We start from the raw sequence: 24,660 nt of genomic DNA, 5'->3' as shown, positions 1-24,660 counted from the left end.
ATTATGCATTGTCTTGTATTCTAAGATATTTATTCCACACCCTACATATTCTACATCCTGACTTGTTTTACCATCTCTGGTCCAGGTGCCCCAGAGATTGAAATACCTCAGGAGTATCTTAATGAGGTCAAGCACAAGGCTGGCTCTAATGTGGAACTCAAATTTAATATAAGAGCCAAACCTGCTCCCAGTATTGAGTGGTTTAAAGATGGCAGAGAGCTTAAGCCTACTTCTCAGCTCTCTTTTAAACACACTTTCGAGTCCACAAGTGTGTTCGTGAAGGAAACAACTCGTCTTAACTCTGGAACCTATGAAGTCAAGGTGAAGAACTCCCTCGGATCTTCATGTGCCATTGTCAGGCTGCTCATTCAAGGTATTTATTTAATATTTATTTTTCATTGTATAACATGTATCATATATGCAGTATACACCCTGAGTCAAATGTTTTCCTTGTCTAATCAGATAAGCCAGGCCCACCTGCTGGAGAGATTCAGTTTAAGAAGGTGACAGCTGACAACATCACCATCATGTGGTCACCACCTGCTGATGAAGGTGGTGCCATGGTGACACATTACATTGTAGAAAAGCGGGAGACCAGCAGGGTAATGTGGTCGATTGTCTCAGAGAAACTGGTTGACTGCATTGTGAATGTGCCCAGACTCATAATGGGCAATGAGTACATCTTTAGAGTCCGTGGAGTCAACAAGTATGGCATTGGAGAGCCACTGGAGTCTGAGCCCATTATTGCCAAGAATGCATTTGGTAAGCAAATAGAATAAAGTCACCTCATCAGTCACCCCATATGTGACTGATGAGGTGTATCTCTCCCTCTCTCTCTCTCTCTTGCTCTCATGTTTGAAAATATATCAACTTTCATTATAGACAGTGGTAAATTACAATGGTAAACTTAAAAGCTTTAACCTTATCGTTTTTATTTTGCACAGTACCTCCCAGCGAGCCATCTAAGCCTAAAGTTACTATGATCACTAAGTCTACCATGACAGTGATCTGGGAAAGACCAGCGTTGGACGGAGGCAGTGATATTGATGGCTACTATCTAGAGAAAAGGGAGAAGAGGAGTCTGCAATGGTTCAAGGTTTGTTTGCTGCCCCAAATCTAAAAAGTTCAAGCATAAAGAAAATCTACCAATGAATAGGACATGTTAGCTTTAATACATCCATTTTTTTTTTTATCAAGGTGGTGAAGGGCACTATCAGAGACACCAGGCAGAAAGTGGCTAACCTGGTGGAGAACAATGAGTACCAGTACAGAGTGTGTGCTGTCAACAAGGCTGGAGCAGGGAACTACTCTGAACCTTCTGAGCTCTATAAAGCCTATGACCCAATAGGTATATGACTTTAATTTGCAGTTATCCTCATCTCGTCAGCATTTGAGGAATTCCTTTATTGTTTACATTTTCCTTTTTTCTTCTCCAGATCTACCAGGTGAACCCACTAAGCTGCGTGTGGTTGACTCTACAAAGACATCTATCACACTTGGATGGGAGAAGCCCGTCTATGATGGTGGCAGCGAAATTACACACTATATTTTAGAGCAGATGAATACAGAGGACAAAGAATGGGTGATTACCAACCCACAAGTCAAGACATGTGAGTATGTCGTGTCCCACCTCAAACCTGGCATCTACTACTTCTTCAGAGTATCTGCTGTCAACTGTAAAGGCAAAGGAGAAGACATCAAAATGTACCAGCCTGTGCAAGCCAAAGATATTTTAGGTTAGTATTGATATAGTTCCCTTTATAGTACAAGATATTAGTCTTGAGACGAATCAATAATAAAATCAAAATTAATATTCTTTTCCATCTTTGTATGACATTTGTGTCCAACAGAGGAGGCTGATCTGGACTTGGATGTTGCTATGACAACTCAATACACAGCAAAGGCTGGCCGTGATGTGGAAGTCTTTATCCCCCTGAAGGGTCGTCCTACACCAAATGTCACCTGGCGCCGTGGTGACCGTAACATGGCTGGTGATAACCGCTACACAGTCACAAGCACTGAAAGAGCTACCACACTCCTCATCCCCAAGGTCACCCGTGATGACTGTGGAAAGTATGTGCTGGAAATTGAGAATGGTGTTGGAGAACCTAAGATAGTTACTGTTTCCCTCAAGGTTCTGGACAGTCCATCCACCTGCCAGAAACTGATGATAAAGAATGTCACAAGAGGAAAGCTGACACTAAGCTGGGAGCCTCCGCTCATAGATGGTGGCTCCCCTGTGACTAATTACATTGTCGAAAAGAAGGCCTCCACTATGAAAGCTTATCAAGTGATTACTGATGAGTGTTTAAATACAAGTTACAAGGTGTCAGGGCTGGAGGAAGATATAGCTTACTTCTTCCGTGTGTCTGCTCAAAATGAGTTTGGTGTGGGTGACCCTTGTGAAACCACTGATGCTGTCCGAGCAACTGAAACTCCAGGAGCTGTTAAAGACCTAATAATGGTGGACTCCACAAAGAACTCTGTCACCCTTCAGTGGAGCAGACCTGACCACGATGGTGGCAGCCACATCACTGACTACATCATTGAGAAGAGAGCCCAGGATGAAGTCAAATGGACTTTAGCTGCTAAATGCAAGCGGTGCAGCTGTGAAGTGACGGGACTCAAGGAAAATGCTATCCTGGATTTCAGAGTGTTTGCAAAGAATGAGAAAGGCAACAGTGACTTCTCCCAAATTGGTCCGATCACAGTGATGGACCTCATCATTCCACCTGAAGCCAAACTGAATGATTATCCCAATGGAGAGCTTGCTGTTCGTATAGGTCAAAACATCCATATTGAGTTACCATTCAAGGGAAAACCAAGACCTACAATCAGCTGGCTAAAGGATAATTTCCCACTAAAGGAAAGTGAGAAGATTCGCTTTAGGACCACTGACAACAAGACTTCAGTTACAGTCAGAGGGGTTAAGAAAGAACATGCTGGACAATACACCTTGGTTCTGGATAACAGAGTCATTAAGAACTACTTTGACATCAATGTGATCACTCTGGGACCCCCTTCAGTCCCTACTGGCCCCATCCGTTTTGACGAGATAAAAGCTCAGAGTATTATTATCTCCTGGGATGAGCCGAAGGAAGATGGAGGTGGCGAGATCACCTGCTACAGTGTGGAGAAACGTGAAACCTCCCAGGCCAACTGGAAGATGGTCTGCTCCAGTGTTGTCAGGACTACCTTTAAGATTCCTAACCTGGTCAAAGGAACTCAGTACCAGTTCAGAGTCCGTGCAGAAAATAAGTATGGGGTCAGTGAGCCACTCATCTCTTCAGATGTTGTTGCCCAGCACCAGTACAAACCTCCAGGTCCTCCAGGAAAACCAGTTGCCTACAACATCACCAGTGATGGTATGTCAATAAAGTGGGATGCCCCAGATTTTGACGGGGGTTCCCCAGTCTTAGGTTATCATGTCGAGAAGAAGGACAGGAACAGCCTCTTATGGCAGAAAGTGAATTCCACAACCATCTCTAACAGAGAGTACAGGATAATTGGTCTTGTGGAGGGTCTGGAGTACTCCTTTAGAGTCTATGCAGAGAACAATGCCGGACTCAGCCCTTGCAGTGAGCAGAGCAAACATGCACTCGCTATCTCCCCTGTTGGTAAGTAGACGTTGCTCAGTACATCGGTCTATATTTAGGAGTTGTTTTGTATTTACTGTTTAGACATTATGATTCTTTCATTTTGTCCTATTTAGTTACTCTTTACATCTAAATTATTATGGATTAATTGCTTTCTTCCCTCAATTAGATCCACCTGGTACCCCAGTCTGCATTGATGTAACCAGAGACTCAGTCACCCTCCAATGGGACATTCCCAAGAGGGATGGTGGAAGCAAAATTGTAGCCTATAGTGTGGAGAGGCGTCAAGGCAGAGGCAAATGGCTACGGTGCAACTTCACTGATATCAGTGAGACCCAGTTCACTGTAACTGGTCTCTCACCTGGAGAAAGAATTGAGTTCAGAGTGATTGCCAGGAATGCTGTTGGCACAGTCAGCCCACCATCCAACTCCTCTGGATACATAATGACCAAGGATGAGAGCAGTAAGTATTTTTAATATAAAAACATGTTAGAAGAACGCAAATCGTTGATTGTTTTTTAATTAATCACATCTTACTTGATGCTGATTCATAATTTTTTTTGTCTGCATCTCCAGTTGCTCCTGAGATTGAGTGGTCTCCAGACCAGGTGCTCACCCTGAGGGCTGGAGATAACGTCAGTCTCAGCTGCAAAATCACCGGACGTCCAGTCCCACAGGTTCTTTGGTACAAGGAGGGTAAAGAGATCGACAAGAGGACTATGATTGACATTGAGATTACTACTGGCATTGGCACCAGTAGTCTGTTTATTCGCGATTCTAACAGGAACCACCGTGGAATTTACACTGTAGAGGCCAAAAATAGCTCTGGAACCAGGAAAGCTGACATTAACGTTAGAGTCCAAGGTTTGTAAATGTGTGCAATTTGTTATAATATCTGTTAAAAAACACTGTTTTAGACAAATCTGTTTCTGTTGACACAAGTGATACAAATGTTTTTACCGTAACAAGTCTCCTCAATCAACTGTTTCCTTGCAGATACCCCTGGACCCGTCGAGGGCCCAATCCGTTTCACAGGCATCACAGCTGAGAAGTGCACTGTGTGGTGGAGCCCACCAGAGAACGATGGCTGTGCTGCCATTTCTCACTATGTGGTGGAGAAAAGGGAGACATCCAGGATCACTTGGGCCTTGGTCACCTCCAAGTGTGAAGCTTGCTCTTATAATGCCACCAACCTCATCAAAGGCAATGAGTACCAGTTCAGAATCTCTGCTGTCAACAAGTTTGGTGTCGGAAAACCACTGGACTCTGATCCTATAATTGCGAAGATGCAATACAGTAAGTAAAGTTACTCAGTGCTGTCTGTCTGACTTGTTGGGAAACTCTTAAAAGTAATCTGAATTTTCTATTGAACATAAGCACTAATGGAAGAAATGCTTTCCACCATTCAAAGATATTACTTTAAAAAAATTATATTTTTGTTCTGTTACTCAGCTGTTCCTGATGCCCCTGGTACACCAGATGCCACCCATGTTACTGGAGACAGCATAACGCTGTGTTGGACCAGGCCACGGTCAGACGGAGGCAATGAGATTAAATGCTACATCCTAGAGAGGAGAGAGAAGAAGAGCTTGCGCTGGGTTAAGGTCTCCTCCAAGAGGCCCATTACAGAGTTAAGGCACCGTGTGACCAAACTTACTGAGGGCAATGAGTATGAGTTCCGTGTTATGGCTGAAAATGGTGCTGGTGTTGGACCAGCCAGCAGCACCTCCAGGCTCTTCAGATGCAGAGAACCAACAAGTGCTCCCAGTGCTCCCACTGTAATCAAGGTAGATCTTGTGGTAACACTCATTGAATTATACATGTTTCATATTCATACACAAGAGGCAATTTGGATACAAAACAGGTGCAGCATTGTAGTGAAGAACGCTGAGTTCAACTCAATATTAGATTGTAGAAACAAAACGCATTAAAAAAATTGTAACTATGCTTTTTGTTCATCAGGTCATTGACTCCACTAAGTCCTCTGTCACCCTGGAATGGACCAAGCCAGTCTTTGATGGTGGCATGGAAATAATTGGCTACAATATAGATATGTGTAAGGCCAGTCTGGAGGAGTGGCACAGAGTCAACAGACAGATTTGTATTCACACCAGGTATACTGTCACAGGTCTAGTACCTGGAGAACTCTACAAGTTCAGAGTCAGTGCTGTAAATGGATCAGGAGAGGGCGAAGCATCAGTGATGCCAAACCCTGTTCAGTCTTTGGACAGACTTACATCTCCTGAAATTGATCTTGGTCCTGACTTCAAGCAAACTCATATTGTGAAGAATGGAGGCACTATAACCCTACATATTGCTTTCCGAGGAAAGCCAGCTCCTCTAGCCACGTGGTCTAAATTAGACAGTGAGCTTCCGATAATGGCTGATATCAACACCACAGATTCATTTTCCACTCTGACCATAGAGAACTGCACCAGGTATGAGGCAGGCAAATACACCCTGTCCCTGGAGAACAACAGTGGGCGCAAATCCATCACATTCACTGTTAAAGTACTGGATACTCCTGGACCTCCAGGAGCCATAACCTTCAAAGATATTACTCGCGGAGCCTTGACAGTGATGTGGGACGCTCCTGCCACTGACGGTGGATCCCGAATCCACCACTACATTGTGGATAAGCGTGAAGCAAGCCGCCTTGCCTGGCAAGAAGTCAGCACCAAGTGCTCACGGCAGATGATCAGAGTAACTGGTCTGGAAATTGGTGTACCGTATTTGTTCAGAGTGATTGCCGTTAACCATTATGGCCAGGGAGAACCAAAAGAGATGACTGAGCCTATAATTGCCACAGAAGAACCTGCGCCACCCAAGAGATTGGATGTTGTTGACACAACCAATTCCACAGCCTCACTGGTATGGCTAAAACCCGAGCATGATGGAGGCAGCCGCATTAGAGGCTATATTGTTGAATTCAGGGCTAAGGGCACTGACCACTGGGTTGTTAGTGGAGAGACTAAGTCTCAGAAGATGTTGGTAGAGGGTCTGATTGAGAACACAGAATATGACTTTAGAGTTAAAGCCAAGAATGATGCTGGAATTAGCGAACCTCAGGGCACCTTTAGCTCTGTGGTCATAAAGGAGCCTTGCATAGAACCAACTGCTGATCTCAGCAGCATCACCAACCAGCTCATCACTTGCAAGACTTCCAACACCTTCACAATTGATGTCCCTATCAGTGGCAGACCTGCACCTAAAGTTACCTGGAAACTGGAAGAGATGAAGCTGAAGGAGACTGACAGAGTCTCCATTAAGACCTCAAAGGAAAGAACCATTTTGGTAGTGAAAGACAGCAAGAGAAGCGACAGTGGCAAGTACTACCTGACACTGGAGAATGCTGCTGGTGTGAAGACATTCACAGTGACTGTGGTCATAGTTGGCAGACCAAGTCCACCCACAGGACCAGTAGAAATTTCTGGAATCTCTTCAGAGTCCTGCACCCTTTCTTGGTCTGAGCCAGCTGATGATGGTGGTACTGACATCAGCAACTACATTGTAGAAAAACGGGAATCTGGCTCTGCTTCTTGGCAAGTGGTGAACTCCAGTGTGAAGAGAACCACCATCAAAGTCACACATCTCACCAAATACATGGAGTACACATTTAGAGTCTGTGCTGAGAACAAGTTTGGAGTCAGCAAGTCCGTTGAGTCTGCCCCTGTTGTCATTGAGCATCCATTTGGTAGGTGCTGTCCAACAGTTTAAATATCTGATCCTGATTTTATATATGTGTGTGCCAACATTGGTTTTGTTTTTTAATGCTTTGGATTTCTTCTAAACAAACCATATTCTCATCTCCACTTGATTTTCATAGTTCCACCAAGTCCTCCAACTCGCCCAGATGTGATATCTATATCTGCCAATGCCATTAGCATCAAATGGGATGTTCCATATGCTGATGGTGGCAGCAAGGTGACAGGCTACTGGATTGAGAAAAAGGAGAGGAACACGATCCTGTGGGTGAGGGAGAACAAGCTACCCTGCCTGGATTGCCAATACAAGGTCTCGAACCTGATTGAGGGGCTAGAGTATCAGTTCAGGGTGTATGCCATGAACCTTGCTGGGCTCAGCAAAGCCAGCGAAGCCTCCAGACCTGTAGTGGCACTCAATCCTGTTGGTAAGAAAATATTCACATTCACATTCATCCTAACTATGAAGATGTATTATGAAATGACAGATGGTCAATACTCAATTTTGCTTAAGGTCCTAAAAACAGATCTATTGTTATTACTGTTGATATTGCCCAACTAAAATGCATAATGGAGACTTTAAGAGCATAGTCGGAAGTGTTTGAGTTGAAGTCAATTGTACTTCTTTTTTCTGAACTTCTGAAGCTAGAGAACACTTTTGGATGATAGATAAAACATCTTCAAGAACTTCTTTTCAACTCAAGCCCTTAGGACTACTCTGACCTGAATGACTGAGAACCTACACAAATTTTAACAATATCTGACGTTGTGTGAATAAACTTATATAAATGTTTTATGATCATTTCTACCCTCCAGATCCTCCTGGCAAACCCGAGGTGACAGACATCACCCGCTCTTCTGTGTCATTGTGCTGGACAGTGCCCTTCAATGATGGTGGCAGTAAGATCATTGGTTATGTGGTGGAGAGAAAAGTCTACAGCACAGATGAGTGGGATGACAACCGCTGGCTCAAGTGCAACTATACCACAATCACAGAGAACTACTTCACCATCACAAACCTAGGTGAAGGAGAGACCTATGAATACCGTGTCGTTGCCAAGAATGCTGCAGGTGTTCAAAGTGTCCCTTCAGAGACCACTGGACCAGTCACATGCAAGGATGAATATTGTAAGTTCAAGGGTTTTGTTTGGGTTTTTTTTTTTTTACCTTGATAGTATTTAAATAAGTTAATCTACATTTCCTGTTATTTTAGAAACAATAAATAACTATGAATGAATGTAACTTTAAAGAAAAAAAAGCTCCCCTGCTTGGTGTACCAGGCAGAATATCAATAAAAATGACTAAAACAAAGATTGTTTTCAGGGTTCAGTTCATTATACTGGTATATGCTGTTATTTTTTAATGTAACACTAATCATCCCTTACTTTTTGCAGCTCCTCCCAAAGCTGAACTTGACAGCAAACTGATAGGTGAGACTGTCACTGTTACTGCTGGTTCTGACCTTGTCTTGGACGGTGCTGTGGGTGGTAAACCAGAGCCTACAGTGTACTGGTCAAAGGGTGACAAGATTTTAGAACTTGGAGAAAAATATTCACTGACCTACACTGCCACTAGAGCCATGGCTGTCATCAAGAGCTGTGACAGATACGACACAGGTAGATACATTCTAACTGTCAAGAATGCCAGTGGAATTAAGACGGCAGCTGTCAGCGTTAAAGTTCTAGGTGAGCAGCCAAAAGGACACTAATTAATTAGTGTGTCGTAATAGTTTGAACTTTCTGATTGAAATGTTGCTTTCTGTCTGTTAGACACTCCTGGAGCTCCAGCTGATAGGATTGTAATCAGCAGAGTCACAGAGGAAAAATGTACAGTGTCTTGGAAGATACCTCTGGAGGATGGTGGAGACTCTGTCACCCATTACATTGTGGAACGTCGTGAGACCAGCCGCCTCAACTGGGTCATCATGGAGACTGAGTGCAAGACCCTGTCATGTGTCAGCACTAGGTTGATCAAGAACAATGAGTACATCTTTAGGGTTAGAGGTGTCAATAAGTATGGGGCTGGAGTTCCTTTGGAATCTGATCCCATCATCGCCAGAAACGCTTACAGTAAGCTGCAGCATTTTTCCAAGTCTTACTTACAATTTCAATTTTGGATTTAGGTGTTATGGATTATATTACATCTTATGAAAGGGAAAACGTAATGTAGATGTGTTTGCGTGACTCTGACCTGTTCCCACTCTTCCACAGCAATCCCCTCCCAGCCAGGCACACCAGAGGCGACTGCAGTGGGTAAGGAGCACGTTATCATCGAGTGGCTGAAGCCTGAGAGTGATGGAGGAAGCGAGCTCAAAAACTACATCGTTGAAAAACGAGAGAAGAACAGTAGCAGGTCAGAACAAATTCTGGATTCACTGAAGATGTTGAGACATCATTTCTTAAATAAAGATACTTATCCTTCTCTTTCATGATGTTGTTTTGTTGTTTGGACCAGGTGGACTCGAGTGAATAAGACCTACACCATCTATGACACCCGCCTGAAGATCACAGGCCTACTGGAGGGAAGCGAGTACCAGTTCAGAGTTACAGCAGTCAACTCTGCTGGATACAGCCAGCCAAGTGACACCTCAGTATACATCCTCTGTAAAGACCCCACATGTAAGACATTTTTACTTAAAAAAAAGAAAGAAAGAAAACTGTAGACATTGTCCTTTTAATGCCAAGAGAAAAGTGATATTATTTAATATTTTTCAGTTCCATTCAGTTCACTTTTATTTATATAGCACCAATTCACAGCAGAAGTCACCATAAGGTGTTTTATATTGTAAGGTAAAAATGCTAAAATGATGGAAAGAAACACAACAATCATACTAACCACTAATAGCAAGCACTTGGCAACAATGGGAAGGAAACTTTTAACAGGAAGAAACCTCCATCAGAACCAGGTTCAGGGGAAGAGCAGCAATCCCCACGATCAGCTGGGAGTAAGGGGAAAGAGAGGAGAAAGATACCGGAAAAAGGCAAACTAAAGGATAGGCAGAGTTTAATATTTACTAAAGATTTAATACAGTAGGCAATGAAGGCTGTCCAACATACAGTGTTAATGTGGACATATGCTGATTAAAAAAGACTCCAAGATTCTTCAGTGTTATTGGAGGCCAAGGTAAGTATCTGGTTAGACACCATGTTTCGATGTCTCCACCATGTTGTTTTAGGCCTGAGTACATCAAGCCCTGTTTTCTCTGAAATTAGTAAATGAACAAAGTAGTAAATTAGAGGTATTTCAGGTCTCGTGTCTTTAAGACATGCCTTTGGTTTAACTAGTTGTGGAACTTCATAATTAACCTTTTTGTGTGAAGAAAACTCCCCATTTACATGCACATAGCACAGTGCTATTGAACCCCACATTGTGGTGTAGTTGCACAGCAAGATAAGTACTGACAGAGGCCATTTGATCATCTGTAACCTTCACTAGTGATATATTTATATTGTGATACACTCTAAATCCTGGCTTTAGAGTGTATTAAGATAAGATGGGCCTGATTATTTAAGACCTTGTATGTGAGGAGCAGAATTTTGAATTCTGGATTTAACAGGTGAACAGATGAAGTCACTATGTTTGTTGTTAATCAAGTGGCACACACTGTGCTTTGCAACAGGATGAGGAAGTGATACCAATGCTGAAAGCACCACCCCAAACATATTTTACAACATATTTGTTTAGATAAAATACATTTTCAAAAATTCCATTTCATCTACAGACACCCCAGCTCCTCCATCAGTGCCTCGCATCACAGACACAACGAAACACAGCATCACCATGACTTGGACCAGGCCCATGTATGATGGTGGATCAGATGTCACCGGCTACATTGTGGAGATCCTAGAGGAGGGTTCTGAGCAGTGGTACCGTGCCACTGCCAAAGCCCTCAAGACTAATGAGTATGTGGCTGCTGGTTTGGCTGCCAATAAGAAGTACAGATTCAGGGTTGCTGCCATTAACAGCAATGGGACTGGAGAGTTCAGTGAACCAAGTGCTGAAATCGAACCACTTGAGAAAATTGGTAAGTAGGTGTAGATTTCTGTTGAAAAAAATCAATATTTGAACTACATCTGAACTTTTTAATGTTCTATGTAAACTATGCTCCATCCACTCAGAAATACCCGATTTGGAGCTGGCTGATGACCTAAAGAAAACAGTGTGCCTCCGCGCTGGAGGTACTCTGCGCCTATTTGTGTCTGTCACTGGTCGTCCGACGCCAGTAGTGGCCTGGAGGAAGACGGGGGTGGAACTACAGAGCCGTGGTTATATTGAGACTACTGACAAGTACACATCACTGGTAGTAGAGAAGGTTGATCGCTACGACTCTGGAAAATACATTGTAGAGGCAGAGAACCCATCTGGAAAAAAGACTGCCATCATCCTTGTTAAAGTCTATGGTATGTCAACCAAAGTTTCCACAGAGTTTGTTAAAAGATTTTGGATATCAAATATGTACAGTCACCATACAGTTAGTAAAGTAATATAGTTTCGAAATATGATCTTTTTACTTGCCTCTCTTTGTCAGACACTCCTGGTCCTCCAGGTTCAGTGAAAGTGAAGGACTACACCAAGGAATCTGTTGTGATCACCTGGGATGTCCCAAGCATTGATGGTGGTGCTCATGTCAGCAACTATATTATAGAGAAGCGTGAGGCCAACATGAAGTCCTATAAGACTGTTACCACTGAGTGTAGGAAAACACTGTACAGAATCAGTGGACTGGAGGAGGGTGTGTACTACTTTTTCAGAGTCCTGCCAGAGAATATCTATGGTGTCGGTGAGCCCTGTGAGACAGCGGAGGCTGTGCTGGTGTGTGAAGTGCCCTCAGTGCCTGTGAAGCTTGAGATTGTTGATGTTTCCAAATCTTCTGTCACCCTGCACTGGGAGAAGCCTTTGCATGATGGTGGCAGCAGATTGACAGGCTACATTATTGAGGCCTGCAAAGTAGGCTCCGACAGATGGAGTGCTGTGGCGACAGTTAAGGCCTCAGTATCCCAGCACACCATCCAGTCTCTGACAGAAAATGACCAGTATCTGTTCAGAATCCGCGCCACGAACAGCAGGGGAGCCAGTGAATCCACTGACATTGTCACTCCAGTGATCATCCAAGAGATCAAGGGTAAGATATCAAAACACAAATCATCACATCATTTCTGTTTTTACTAAGCTGTGAAAAGCTTTCATAAGTCATATGAAAAATTTTGTGTTTACTGCAGTTATGCCCAAGATTGACATGACAAGTATCCCTCAGAAGATAGTTCATGTGAATTGCGGCAAACCCATTGACCTCAACATCCCAATAAGGGGCAGACCACAGCCAGTCTGCTCGTGGTACTTTGGTGGTGTGAAGCTGAAGGACACCCTGGACCGCATCAAGATTGACAGCACCAGCAAATATACCCATCTCGTCATCCGTGAGACGACCATCTCTGACACAGGAGACTACACACTAGAGGTGAAGAATACCATAGGCATGGCAACTGAAGTTATCAAGGTTATCATCCTGGGTAAGCAGACATTCTTTACTAAACTGAATGTTTTATATTTTCAGTTTTTATTTAGTAAGGTGTATTTTTCCTTCAGAGAAAAATCAAAAGACAAAGAAATAAAAAAGACAAAAACTGTCTTCCTAAATAGCTGCCTTGTTGTTTCTGTTCAGACAAACCGAGTATTCCTATGGGTCCAGTAAAGATCGAGGAAGTCGACGGTGTTTCAGTGACAGTTAGTTGGCTACCTCCAGAGAATGATGGTGGTGCCAATGTCAGCGGATATGTTGTTGAGCAGCGTGATGCCCACCGGCCTGGCTGGACCACCATCTCCGAGTCTGTGACAAGGCCTTGCTTTAAATTCACTAGGCTCTCTGAAGGAACTGAGTACGTGTTCCGTGCTGCAGCCATGAATCGTTTTGGCATTGGTGGCTTCCTGCAGTCTGATGTGGTGGAATGCAAGAGCGCCAAGAGTAAGTTCTCTTTCCATAAGATGTTCTTCATATGCACCTTCAATGAGAATTGTGCTGCCTTTGATAACTTGCACTGTTGCTTTGAAAACCTTCTTCTTGTTCTTTTCAAGCCCACAAGTCCAACTTCTTTCTGAAGCATTTTTTTACAGTTTCAGTTTCACACTGTTATTGGTGGTCACTGTATACAATTACAAGTAGACAGGTTCTGATTTGATATATAAACTTAAAAATCCTATTAAACTGTGGATTGTTTATTCTCACTGAACTATATGGTACTATGTCTTGTTTGTTATTCATCTCTGATTGTTTTTCTTTTCTATGTAGCCATCCCCGGACCCCCAAGCAGGCCAGAAGTGCTTGATGTCACCCATGAGGGCATGACCCTGACCTGGAAACCACCTGAGGACAATGGTGGCTCCACTATTGCGGGCTATATCATAGAACGGAAAGAGGCCCATTCTGACAGGTGGTTGAGGATCAACAAAAACCCTGTTACTATGACCAGGTACCGTTCCTCCGGACTGATTGAGGGCCTGGAGTATGAACACCGTATCACAGCCATTAACTCTAGAGGGGCTGGGAAACCCAGCGAGAGTTCTGTCATTACCATCGCTTTAGACCCCATTGGTATGTCCCGCAAAAGATCACTGTAACAGTTGTACTGCTTTTCTGTTTTAAATTAGCCATACCACTGTGGGGTCACTATCTTTACCTATTCTCTATGTTATTAAACAGAACCTCCAGGTCCTCCAGTTCAGGCCAGAGTCACAGACACTACCAGGACTTCTGTTTCTCTAGCTTGGCTTCCACCAGAAGAGGAGGGTGGTTCTGTCATTACTGGCTACTTTATTGAAATGCAGAAGGTAGACCAGCTGGAATGGACACTGTGTAACACAACTCCCACGAAGATGTGCGAGTACATCATCACCCACATGCCACAGGGGGCTGAATACAAATTTAGGATCATCGCCTGCAATGCTGGTGGTTGTGGAGAAGCTGCTGAGATTCCTGGAGTGGTTAAAGTCCAGGAGATGCTTGGTAAAGAAAGAATTTGAAATATTTATAAATCCTTTACTTCAGTTTTTTGGTGGCATGGCATATAGCATCCTGGCATTTTTAGCTTTAGTTAAAAAAAAAAATCAAACCTCTGTCTTCTTCAGATTATCCTGACTATGAGCTGGATCCTAAATATGAAGAGGGCTATGTGGTCAGACAAGGTGGTGTCATCCACCTGTCTGTACCCATTAAGGGTAAACCCATCCCTACATGCAAGTGGACCAAGGATGGTCGTGACATCTCCCATCGGGCCATGATTGCTACGCATGATGACATCACTGAGCTGGTCATCAAAGAGGCGCATAAAGATGACACTGGTACCTACGACTTGGTGCTGGAAAACAAATGTGGCAGGAAGGCTGTTTATATCAAGGTGGGGAGCGTGTCTGAAAGACTTTATTAAAGAATGGCTAATGAAATGAAAACATATATTGTATAAAATCTAATAATATTTGCAGCCTTAAAAACGAACTCTCTGTACCTCCTCTCTGTAGGTGAAAGTGATTGGTCGCCCAGATGTCCCAGAAGGGCCTCTGGAATTTGACGACATTCAGGCCCGATCAGTAAGAGTCAGTTGGAGGCCACCATCAGATGACGGTGGAGCAGACATCCTGGGATACATAGTGGAAAGGCGGGAGGTACCCAAGGCTGCCTGGTATACAGTGGATGCTCGAGTAATTGGGAACTCTCTAGTGGTGAAGGGCCTAAAGGAGAATGTGGAGTACCACTTCAGGGTTGCTGCTGAGAATCAGTTTGGTGTCAGCAGAGCTTTAAAATCTGAAGAGTCTGTCACACCAAAGACTCCACTTTGTGAGTAGTGATATATTTGTTATTAGTCCAACTTTCTCAGTCGAACTGGGAAAATTTTGTATTTAATAAACCTATTGTTGTGATAATCATACACTCTGAACATACTGTAACTCTGATAATTTAATTTGTAAAACCATCCTTTATCACAGGCCCACCTGAACCTCCCAGCAACCCACCAGAGATCATGGATGTTACCAAGTCCACAGTTTCTCTCTCCTGGGCCAGGCCCCGCGACGATGGAGGCTCTCGTGTCACTGGATATTATGTTGAGAGAAGGGAGGTTTCAACAGAGAAGTGGGTCCGCCACAACAAGACCCACATCACCACCACCATGTTCAATGCCACTGGTCTCATCCCTGATGCAGAGTACATGTTCAGAGTTGTCGCACAAAATGACATTGGACAGAGCGAACCTGGTCCTGCTTCTGAATCTGTAGTCTGCAAAGATCCATTTGGTGAGTTATGGCTCAGTCACACTAGAGTACAAATAGGGCAACAACCTCCTTGCAACTCTTCCTTTACTTAGTGACTGTTAATTTTTAAGTTACTGGCATTTGTCAACCATTTGCATGTAGTAACGGTTACTAGTCACCCAGAGATTGAACGTGTAACACCCTCAACCTCTGTGTCACCACTTTTGACTGCAAGGTGATTGCACAGGTCGCCTGGTAGGAGGTGACACCACCTCCAAACAGTCACAGTCCAACTCAGAGTGACTGCAATTACTTTAAGAGATACTGATGAAATTTTGCAAATAACTGCTATCTAATTTATAAATGCAGACAGATTGCCAACTCATTGCAATCAATCTAAATCAGTCTGTGCTGATAAGGGAAACGTATGAGATCAATACATTCTAAAATACTTTTAGAATGTATTGATGTTAGAATGAATTTATCCAAGATTATTGACCCTTTTCCTTTCTGTTTTCCTGTAGACAAACCTAACCAACCAGGAGAGATTGACATTGTCTCTGTCACTAAAGACTGTATCACCATCCACTGGCTCAGGCCTGAGCATGATGGTGGCAAGGAGATCCTAGGTTACTGGATTGAGTTCAGGCAGGCTGGAGAGAGTGCCTGGAAAAAATGCAATAAGGAGCGCTCGAAGGATCGTCAGTTCACCATGGGTGGCTTAATGGAAGCCACTGAGTATGAGTTTAGAGTCTTTGCTGAGAACGAGACTGGACTCAGCCGACCTCGTCGCACACCTATGGGCATCAAGACCAAATTGAGTGGTAAGCTGTTGCAGGATTGAGGTCTATCAAAACAAATGACCTCGTTGCAGTAGAATTTGACATTCAATGTATAACATATCTGGCAAGTTCAATACAAATGTTGTTTAACTGACAACAGAAAAATATATCTTAGAACCAAATTTTGACCAAGATTTAATGTTAAAGTCAAAATCGTGTAAAATCTAATGTTTAAAGGGAAAGACAACCAATTTATTTGTAATTCCTTTCAATTTACAACAAAAAGTAAAAATTAAATACATTTAGTGTGATTAAACATTGCTGTCTTTCTGCAGTTGGTGAGGCTCCAGCTTTGACAGAAGACATCCAAGATGTAACAACTAAACTTGGCGAGTCTGGCACTCTGACCTGTGGCATTATTGGCAGACCTCTGCCTGAGATTAAGTGGTACCGCTTTGGCAAGGAACTGATCCAGAGCCGCAAGTACAAAATGAGCTCAGATGGTCGAAACCACTCCCTCAGCATTCTAACAGATGAACAGGAAGATGAGGGCCTGTACACCTGTAGGGCAATCAATGAGGCTGGAGAGATCGAGAGCAGTGGTAAACTGCGTTTACAGGCAGCTCCCCAGTTTCACCCTGGCTTTCCCCTGAAGGAAAAATACTTTGCTGGGGCTGGCACCAGTCTCCGCCTTCATGTCGTATACATTGGCCGTCCCATCCCACAGATCATGTGGTTCTATGGCAAGAAGCCTCTGAATCCATCTGAAAATGTGATCATTGAAAACACAGAGAGCTACACCCACCTCGTGGTGAGGAATGTTCAGAGAAAGACCAACGCTGGTCGCTATAAGGTGCAGCTCAGCAATTTCTTTGGAACTATTGACACTGTGCTTCGTGTAGAAATCCAAGGTGAGATCAAACTATAAACAAATTGCTTAAGGGCTCCACATCCATCAATCCATCTATCCATAAATTTAAAATCAAAGTTACAAATGAAAGCCCTTTGCATGAGTTTTCAGTTTCAGTCTACAAATCTTTCATATATATATGCGCGTGTGTGTGTGTTTCTAGACAAGCCATGCATGCCTGAGGGGCCCCTAATTGTTGAAGCCCTGCTTAAGAGCTCAGTTGTCATCAGCTGGAAGGCTCCCAAGGATGATGGAGGATCAATGATTACCAACTACATTGTGGAGAAACGGGAGGCCAAAGAAGGGGAACAGTGGTACCTGGTGTCCTCCTCTTTGTCTGGAACCACCTGCCGTGTCCTCAATCTGACGGAGAATGCTGGCTACTACTTCAGGGTTTCAGCTCAGAATCAATATGGAGTCAGCGAGCCTCTAGAGATCCCATCAGTGGTTATAATCAAGAGTCCATTTGGTAAGTTTATTTATATTTTATTTTGGTGTCCTCTTCACAGATGGCTTATTCTGTCTCAAATCAACCACAGCTTCTACTCGACCGTCTCCTATTTGCATAAGTTATAGAGTACCATCTAGAAACTTAAATGTGTTCATTTTGTAAGGAGCGTATTTAGTTTTCAAGATCTGCCACTGCATAGAATATGGGACTTCTGCACTATAGTAACTTTCCTATTTGTTTTTCAGAAAAACCTGGCATCCCACAGCAGCCTTTCATTATCAGCTCCACAAAGGACTCTTGTGTTGTCTGTTGGAAGCCTCCAAGCAGCGATGGTGGAGCTAAAATCACAAACTACTACCTGGAGAAACGTGAGAAGAAACAGAACAAGTGGATGTCAGTAACTACCAAGAAGATTGCAGAGACCAACTATGAGGTCACAGGCTTGATTGAAGGCTTCGAGTATGAGTTCCGTGTCAAATGTGAGAACATGGGCGGTGAGAGCGAATGGAGTGAGATTTCTGAACCCATCATCCCCAAGTCTGACCAGCCTCCTCGCACTCCCACATTCAGGGAGGAGATCAGAGACATGACTGTCAAATACCATGCCAGTGCAACATTTGTCACTAAGGTACCTTTTTTAAAACTACATTGCTTATTCCTTTAAAATCTCTCAGTTTTTAAGTCAAAAATACAATCATAACATCATTGTTCAGTGGACACCAGTTATTTATTTTGTCTCTTTTTCCTCCAACAAGGTGTTGGGCTATCCAAAGCCTGTTGTGAAATGGTACCGTAGTGGAAAGGAGATCCTGGCAGATGGAACTAAGATCAAAGCGCTGGAGTTCAAGGGAGGCTACTATCAGCTTGTCATCACTTCTGCTGATGAGAATGATGCCACAGTTTACCAAGTCAGAGCAACTAATTCCTCAGGATCCATCTCTACCACAGCCAACTTGGAGGTGGAAGGTAATATCATAATTTCCAAATATTTTCTAGAATGCACTAAATGCATGATATCTTCTTTCCAATTCCTGATTTTAAAAAAGCCCACATTCATGAGAATAAGTCATGATTTTGGTCATTTTTATTGTAGTTCCTGCTAAGATCTATCTGCCTCAAGAGCTCCAAGGAATGGGCGCAGTCCATGCTGTCCGTGGTGATCACATCACCATCAAGATCCCCATCTCTGGCAAACCTGAGCCAACAATCACTTGGCAGAAAGGTCAGGAGATCCTCTCCAACTCTCCTTATCACCAAGTCATCACCACAAGGTCTTTCACATCCCTGGTATTCCAGAAGGGAGTCCAGAGGAAAGATACTGGCTACTACATTATTACTGCAAAGAACAGGTTTGGAATGGACAAGCAAACCATCGAGGTGAATGTGGCCGACATTCCTGAAGCTCCAAAAGGCCTTGTGGTTAGTGAAATTGCAAGGGATTCTATCACTCTTGTCTGGGAGCCCCCTGTCAGTGATGGTGGAAGCAACATTATTAACTACATTGTGGAGAAGTGCCCCACCACCAGTGATAGGTGGATTCGTGCTGGACAAACGACTGACTGTAGTATCACTATCATCAACATATTTGGAAAGGCCAAATACCAGTTCCGTGTTATTGCAGAGAACCAGTTTGGTCTGAGCCCACCATCTGAACCAACTGAGCCTATCACCACAAAGGAAGACAAGTCTGTAATTAGGAACTATGATGAGGAAGTGGACGAAACAAGAGAAATTACTAAAGAGGAGGCTCTTTTCTACAAGGTGAAGGAGCTGTCCTCAAAGTACATTATCTCTGAGGAGCTTGCTCACTGCCAGTTTGGTGTGGTTCACCGTTGTATTGAGATTGCCACAAAGAAAACCTACATGGCCAAGTTTATCAAAGTCAAAGGAACTGATCGTGAGTTGGTTTTGAGGGAAATTGAAGCTCTTAATGTGGGAAGGCATAAGAATATCATCTACTTGCATGAATACTTTGAAAGCATGGAGGAGATCATCCTTATCTTTGAATTCATTTCTGGAGTTGACATCTTTGAGCGGCTTGGCACCAGCAACTTTGAGCTTACAGAGCAGGAGATTGTCAAGTACCTTAGACAAGTCTGCTCTGCTCTCAAGTTCCTGCATTCCCACAACTTTGGCCACTTTGATATCCGCCCAGACAACATTGTGTACACTACAAGGAAAAGTACCAACATAAAGATCATTGAGATGGGCCAGGCTAGGCTTCTGGTGCCGGGAGAAAACATCAGAATGCTCTTTTCAGCACCGGAGTACTGCGCCCCAGAGGTCCACCGCCATGATTTGGTCACAACGGCCACAGATATGTGGTCTGTTGGTGTTATGGCCTATGTTCTACTCAGTGGCCTTAATCCATTTGCAGCAGAGTCTACCACAAAGATGATTGAGAATATCACCAACTGTGAGTATGTCTTCGACAGTGAAGCATTTAAGGATATCAGCCTGGAGGCTATGGACTTTGTTGACAGACTTCTTGTCAAGGACAGGAAGCTTCGTATGACAGCCCATGAGGCTCTGGAGCACCCATGGCTCAAGATGAAAATAGAGCATATTAGCAACAAGGCTATCAGGACACTGAGACACAGAAGGTACTATCAGACTCTGGTAAAGAGGGTTGATACTATTGTATCAGCAGCTCGTGTGGCCTATGGTGGTGCTTTCAAGAACCAGAGGGGATTGGCTGTTGGTAAAGTGAAGATTGGAACTGAGTGCCATGGCTTCCGTGCTGGCCCAGTCATGCATGCCTCAGCTGAAGAAGGTGGTTATGCAAGATTCACTTGCAGCATTGCCAAGCATGACAAGAGTACACAGGTGTCATGGTACTTTGGTAACTGCCAGCTACACACAAGCCACAAGTATGAGATTACTTATAGTAATGGCTTTGCCAGTATCTACGTAAAGGACATTGAAGAAAGTGATGATGGTGTGTACAGATGCAAAGTGCTGAGTGATGATGGAGAAGACAGTGCTTATGGAGAGCTTTTTGTCGAGACAGTGAGGAGTATCAAAGAGTACTATCTTAGCCGCTCCATCAAGAAATTAAGGAGGAGAGTTGACAAGACTAAGCTTCTGCAGAGACCACCAGAGTTCACTTTGCCTCTCTACAACCGCACCGCTTTCATTGGCGAAGATGTGCGTTTTGGTGTTACTGTTACTGTGCATCCAGAGCCTTGCATAATTTGGCTTAAGAATGGTGAAAAAATCAAGCCAGGTGATAATGACAGCAAGTACACGTTCACCAGTGATAAGGGTCTATACCAGCTCATGATCCATAACCTGGACATGACTGATGATGCTGAATACACCGTTATGGCCCACAACAAGTTTGGAGAAGACAGCTGCAAGGCCCGTCTCACTGTGGCACCACATCCTGTGACAGAAGAAACTATGAAGCCCATGTTCAAACGCCTGCTGGCTAATGTTGAGTGCATGGAGGGACAGAGTGTCCATTTTGAGCTCAGAGTCTCAGGTGTACCACCTCCTACTCTTAAATGGCAAAAGGATGGTCATCCACTACAGTTTGGTCCCAAGGTGGTTGTCATACAGGAGGACGTTGACTCTCATGTCCTTCACATTAGAGAGACTCTACTTGAGGACTCTGGTGTTTACAAAGTTACTGCAACCAACTCTGCTGGCACCGCCAGCTGTCAGGCAACATTGAAGGTGGACCGCCTTACCTATACAAGGAGAGAATATAGGAGTGAGGAAGAGAAATACATGCACATACAGAAACAAATTGAAAAGACCAACAAGATGGCTCAGAAAATCGTTGCTACTGAGGAGCTTGTACCGCTTAATCCCACTGCTCAAGAAGCTCTCAAATATGCTGCAGAGATTTACAAGCCAGCAGTGAGCACGAAGAATGTCGAGGGTGAGTTTGACATCAAAGAGGAGAAGTCAGAGACCAAGAAGTTGGAGGAGGAGAGGAGGATCTTCATGCCCTATGAAATTCCTGAGCCTGTGGTTCATGATCCCAGAGTTCTTGATGAGAACAAAGGTATCAAACTGTTTGTACCTCTGTCAGATATGAAGTGGTACAGAAAGCTAAAAGATCAATATGAGATTTCAGAGAGGATGGAGAGGATTGTGCAGAAGAGACAGAAACGTATTCGTTTGTCCAGATGGGAACAGTTCTACGTCATGCCCCTTCCTAGAATCACTGACCAGTATAGGCCAAGATGGCGTATTCCAAAACTCACTCTAGATGATCTGGAGACTGTCAGACCTGCACGCCGCTCTCCCAGTCCTGTGTCAGAGGCGTTGTTCAGATCTAGGAGGAGATCTCTGGGAGACCTTAGCGATGAGGAGCTGATGAGAACAGAGGAAGAAGAAGGAATGATGTTGGAGGATGAACTGGAGCTTGGCTTTTCTGCCTCACCTGCTGGCAGCCCTGTACGCATTGAGCGACGTGCCATGGAGCATGAGGAAAGAAGGCAGGAAGGTAGACATGAAACCGTTGAGGTTGCTGAGACAAAGAAGAAACGTACCATCTCTCAGTATATGAGGAGGAGAAGGTCACTGTCACCCACTTACATTGAGCTAATGCGTCCAGTTTCAGAACTGATAAGACAACCACATGCTAGGCATCCTGTGGAAGTAGAGGGAGAGATTGTGGGGAGGAGGTCCCCTACCCCAGAGAGGACCCGACCACGTTCCCCCAGCCCCATCAAGTCAGTTGAAAGGTCTTCACGCTCCTCCTCGAGGTTTGAGCGGTCTGCCCGTTTTGATATCATGTCCCGTTACGAGGCCAGAAAGGCTGCTCTGAAATCTGAAAGGAAGTATCAGTTGGTCAGTCAGACACCTTTCAGTTTGGACCATGCCCCGCGTGTCACTGTTAGGATGCGTTCTCATCGTATCCCAGTTGGTCAAGATACAAAATTCACCCTAAATGTACAAGCTAAACCAGAGGCTGAGGTCACGTGGTTCCACAATGGAACTGCGATCTCTGAATCCAGTGAGAAATTCATCTTTACCAACATGACTGGTGTCTTGACCATCACTATTCTGGACTGTCAGGAAGAGGATAGTGGCACGTATCGCTGTGTATGTTCCAACTCTAAGGGAGAGGCTTCAGACTATGCTACCCTGGAGGTGTCAGGTGGTAGCTACACAACTTTTTCTTCTCGCCGCAAGGATGAGGAAGCTCCCAAAGCATATGTCCCTGAAGTCACTCGAACAGACCACTACCACATCTCCCACTTCAAAGCTGGCTATGCTTCACAGACCCACTTTGAGGTAGAAGAAACCAAATCTAAGTTAACCGAAACACATGAGGTATTCACACATGAGAGATATGGCGCCTCCTCTGAAAGGTACTCCTCTGCTGAGAGGTATGACTCATCTATCAAGTATGCTTCTGCTGAATACCTGTCATCTAGTTCCTCTTATTCATCTGACAAATTTTCTCTGAGTGGGAAACACACCATATCTGAAGCTAAACTGAAATCCTCTACCACTGCTGGTGATGAGGAAGTTTCTGTCCAGAAGGCAAAACTTTCTCTTCCAGCTAGAATCCTCACTAAGCCTCAGTCTGTGACAGTTGAGGAGGGAGAGACTGTCAGATTTACCTGTGATATTGATGGTGAGCCTGCACCCACTGTGACATGGATACATGAGAGCAGAACCATTGTCTCATCCCACCACATTCAGGTCACCACAACTCAGTATAAATCCAGTTTGGAAATCTCCTCTGTGACAGCCTCCCATGAGGGCAGTTACACAGTAGTGGTAGAGAATTCAGAAGGCAGACAGGAAGCTCATTTTACTTTAACCATCCATAGAGCAACCCCCAAGCAGGAAGTTAAAATAGTCAAACCCCCTGAGCCATCCGTGAAGTCACCCACTCCCAGTGTAAAGTCACCTGCACCTTCAGCCACATCCCCTATTCCCTCCACAACCTCTGCTGTTCCCAGTGTGAAGTCACCAGAACCTAGCACCAAATCCATCGAGCCTTCAGTTACATCACCAGCTTCAAGTATAAAATCTCCTGAACCAAGTGCAACATCTCCTGCTCCAAGTGTGAAGTCCCCAACACCAAGTGTGAAGTCTCCTGAACCCGAGGGGATTAAGTCTCCTAAGACCATAAAGTCTCCTGAACCAACTGCACCTTCTCCTGCACCGAGCTTAAAATCACCGACTCCAGGTGTCAAATCTCCTGAGCCTGAGGGACCTAAGTCACCACGAGGTCTAAAATCTCCTGAGCCACGACTCAAGTCACCACCGCCAACTAAGACCCTGGGGACTGGAAAGTCACTGGAATCTGAGGAAGTAAAATCACCCCGGGGTATCAAATCTCCAGAACCTACAGGAATCAAAATGCCAAGAGGTGTCAAGTCCCCAGAACCTCCTGGACTCAAAACACCAAAAGGCATCAAGTCCCCAGAACCAGCAGGCATCAAATCACCAAGGGCACTGAAGTCCCCTGAACCTGAAGGGATCAAATCACCTCCTAGAATGAAGTCTCCTCCTCCCACCATGTCCCCCAAGAGAGTTGTATCTCCACCCACCGTAAAATCCCCAATCCCAAAACCCCCCAAGGTCATGAGTCAGCTAACAGCAGAAGCCTGTGAGGGGTCAGTGAGGATGTCCTGTGTTTGTGAGAGCTCCGTCAGAGAGGTGGTATGGTATGTGAATGGGAGGAGGCTTTCACAAAGCAGTCGCCTAGAGATGCACTATTCTGAGGGTTCTTGCAGCCTTTTGATCCATAATTTAACAGACAGTGATCAGGGAGAGTACATCTGTGAGATGAAATCAGAAGGAGGAGTATCCAAGTCTTCTTTCAACTTCACTGGACAAGTGTTTCAGTCAATTCGCAAGAAGATTACAGCTTATTGTGAACAGCAGCTGGGACTTCAAGGTAGGCTTTTTCTATCACCATCCAGAAAATCTGATCCAGTTTAATGCTTTAAAGAAATTATAACAGAGCCCTAACATTGAAGTCATTCTTAACAATGACATGTGTGTT

The 24,660-nt window shown here is 44.2% G+C and overlaps 1 protein-coding gene across 8 annotated transcripts in view; it reads left to right on the top strand.

Annotated features, from left to right (window-relative positions):
* ttn.2 (titin, tandem duplicate 2) overlaps positions 1-24,660 on the top strand; it is a 219,318-nt gene that overhangs the window by 192,778 nt on the left and 1,880 nt on the right. For all 8 annotated transcript variants that reach the window (XM_076874633.1, XM_076874632.1, XM_076874631.1 and 5 more), the window contains 33 exons: positions 86-373; positions 463-762; positions 945-1,096; positions 1,198-1,348; positions 1,437-1,736; positions 1,851-3,617; positions 3,766-4,059; positions 4,173-4,460; positions 4,593-4,892; positions 5,049-5,383; positions 5,559-7,290; positions 7,423-7,725; positions 8,114-8,425; positions 8,692-8,982; positions 9,067-9,366; positions 9,508-9,649; positions 9,752-9,915; positions 11,019-11,321; positions 11,416-11,697; positions 11,826-12,419; positions 12,517-12,807; positions 12,960-13,259; positions 13,584-13,886; positions 13,995-14,297; positions 14,420-14,688; positions 14,810-15,125; positions 15,275-15,580; positions 16,063-16,362; positions 16,656-17,231; positions 17,394-17,699; positions 17,927-18,309; positions 18,437-18,647; positions 18,775-24,552. In XM_076874633.1, coding sequence (XP_076730748.1) covers positions 86-373; positions 463-762; positions 945-1,096; positions 1,198-1,348; positions 1,437-1,736; positions 1,851-3,617; positions 3,766-4,059; positions 4,173-4,460; positions 4,593-4,892; positions 5,049-5,383; positions 5,559-7,290; positions 7,423-7,725; positions 8,114-8,425; positions 8,692-8,982; positions 9,067-9,366; positions 9,508-9,649; positions 9,752-9,915; positions 11,019-11,321; positions 11,416-11,697; positions 11,826-12,419; positions 12,517-12,807; positions 12,960-13,259; positions 13,584-13,886; positions 13,995-14,297; positions 14,420-14,688; positions 14,810-15,125; positions 15,275-15,580; positions 16,063-16,362; positions 16,656-17,231; positions 17,394-17,699; positions 17,927-18,309; positions 18,437-18,647; positions 18,775-24,552 — 18,240 coding nt within the window. The remainder of the gene's footprint in view (positions 1-85; positions 374-462; positions 763-944; positions 1,097-1,197; positions 1,349-1,436; positions 1,737-1,850; positions 3,618-3,765; positions 4,060-4,172; positions 4,461-4,592; positions 4,893-5,048; positions 5,384-5,558; positions 7,291-7,422; positions 7,726-8,113; positions 8,426-8,691; positions 8,983-9,066; positions 9,367-9,507; positions 9,650-9,751; positions 9,916-11,018; positions 11,322-11,415; positions 11,698-11,825; positions 12,420-12,516; positions 12,808-12,959; positions 13,260-13,583; positions 13,887-13,994; positions 14,298-14,419; positions 14,689-14,809; positions 15,126-15,274; positions 15,581-16,062; positions 16,363-16,655; positions 17,232-17,393; positions 17,700-17,926; positions 18,310-18,436; positions 18,648-18,774; positions 24,553-24,660) is intronic.

This window comes from Maylandia zebra, linkage group LG16 (assembly GCF_041146795.1).
Source record: "Maylandia zebra isolate NMK-2024a linkage group LG16, Mzebra_GT3a, whole genome shotgun sequence".
NCBI classification, from domain to species: domain Eukaryota; kingdom Metazoa; phylum Chordata; class Actinopteri; order Cichliformes; family Cichlidae; genus Maylandia; species Maylandia zebra.
Note: the sequence above shows the minus strand (reverse complement) of the source record. Positions and strands in the feature narration are given on the sequence as shown.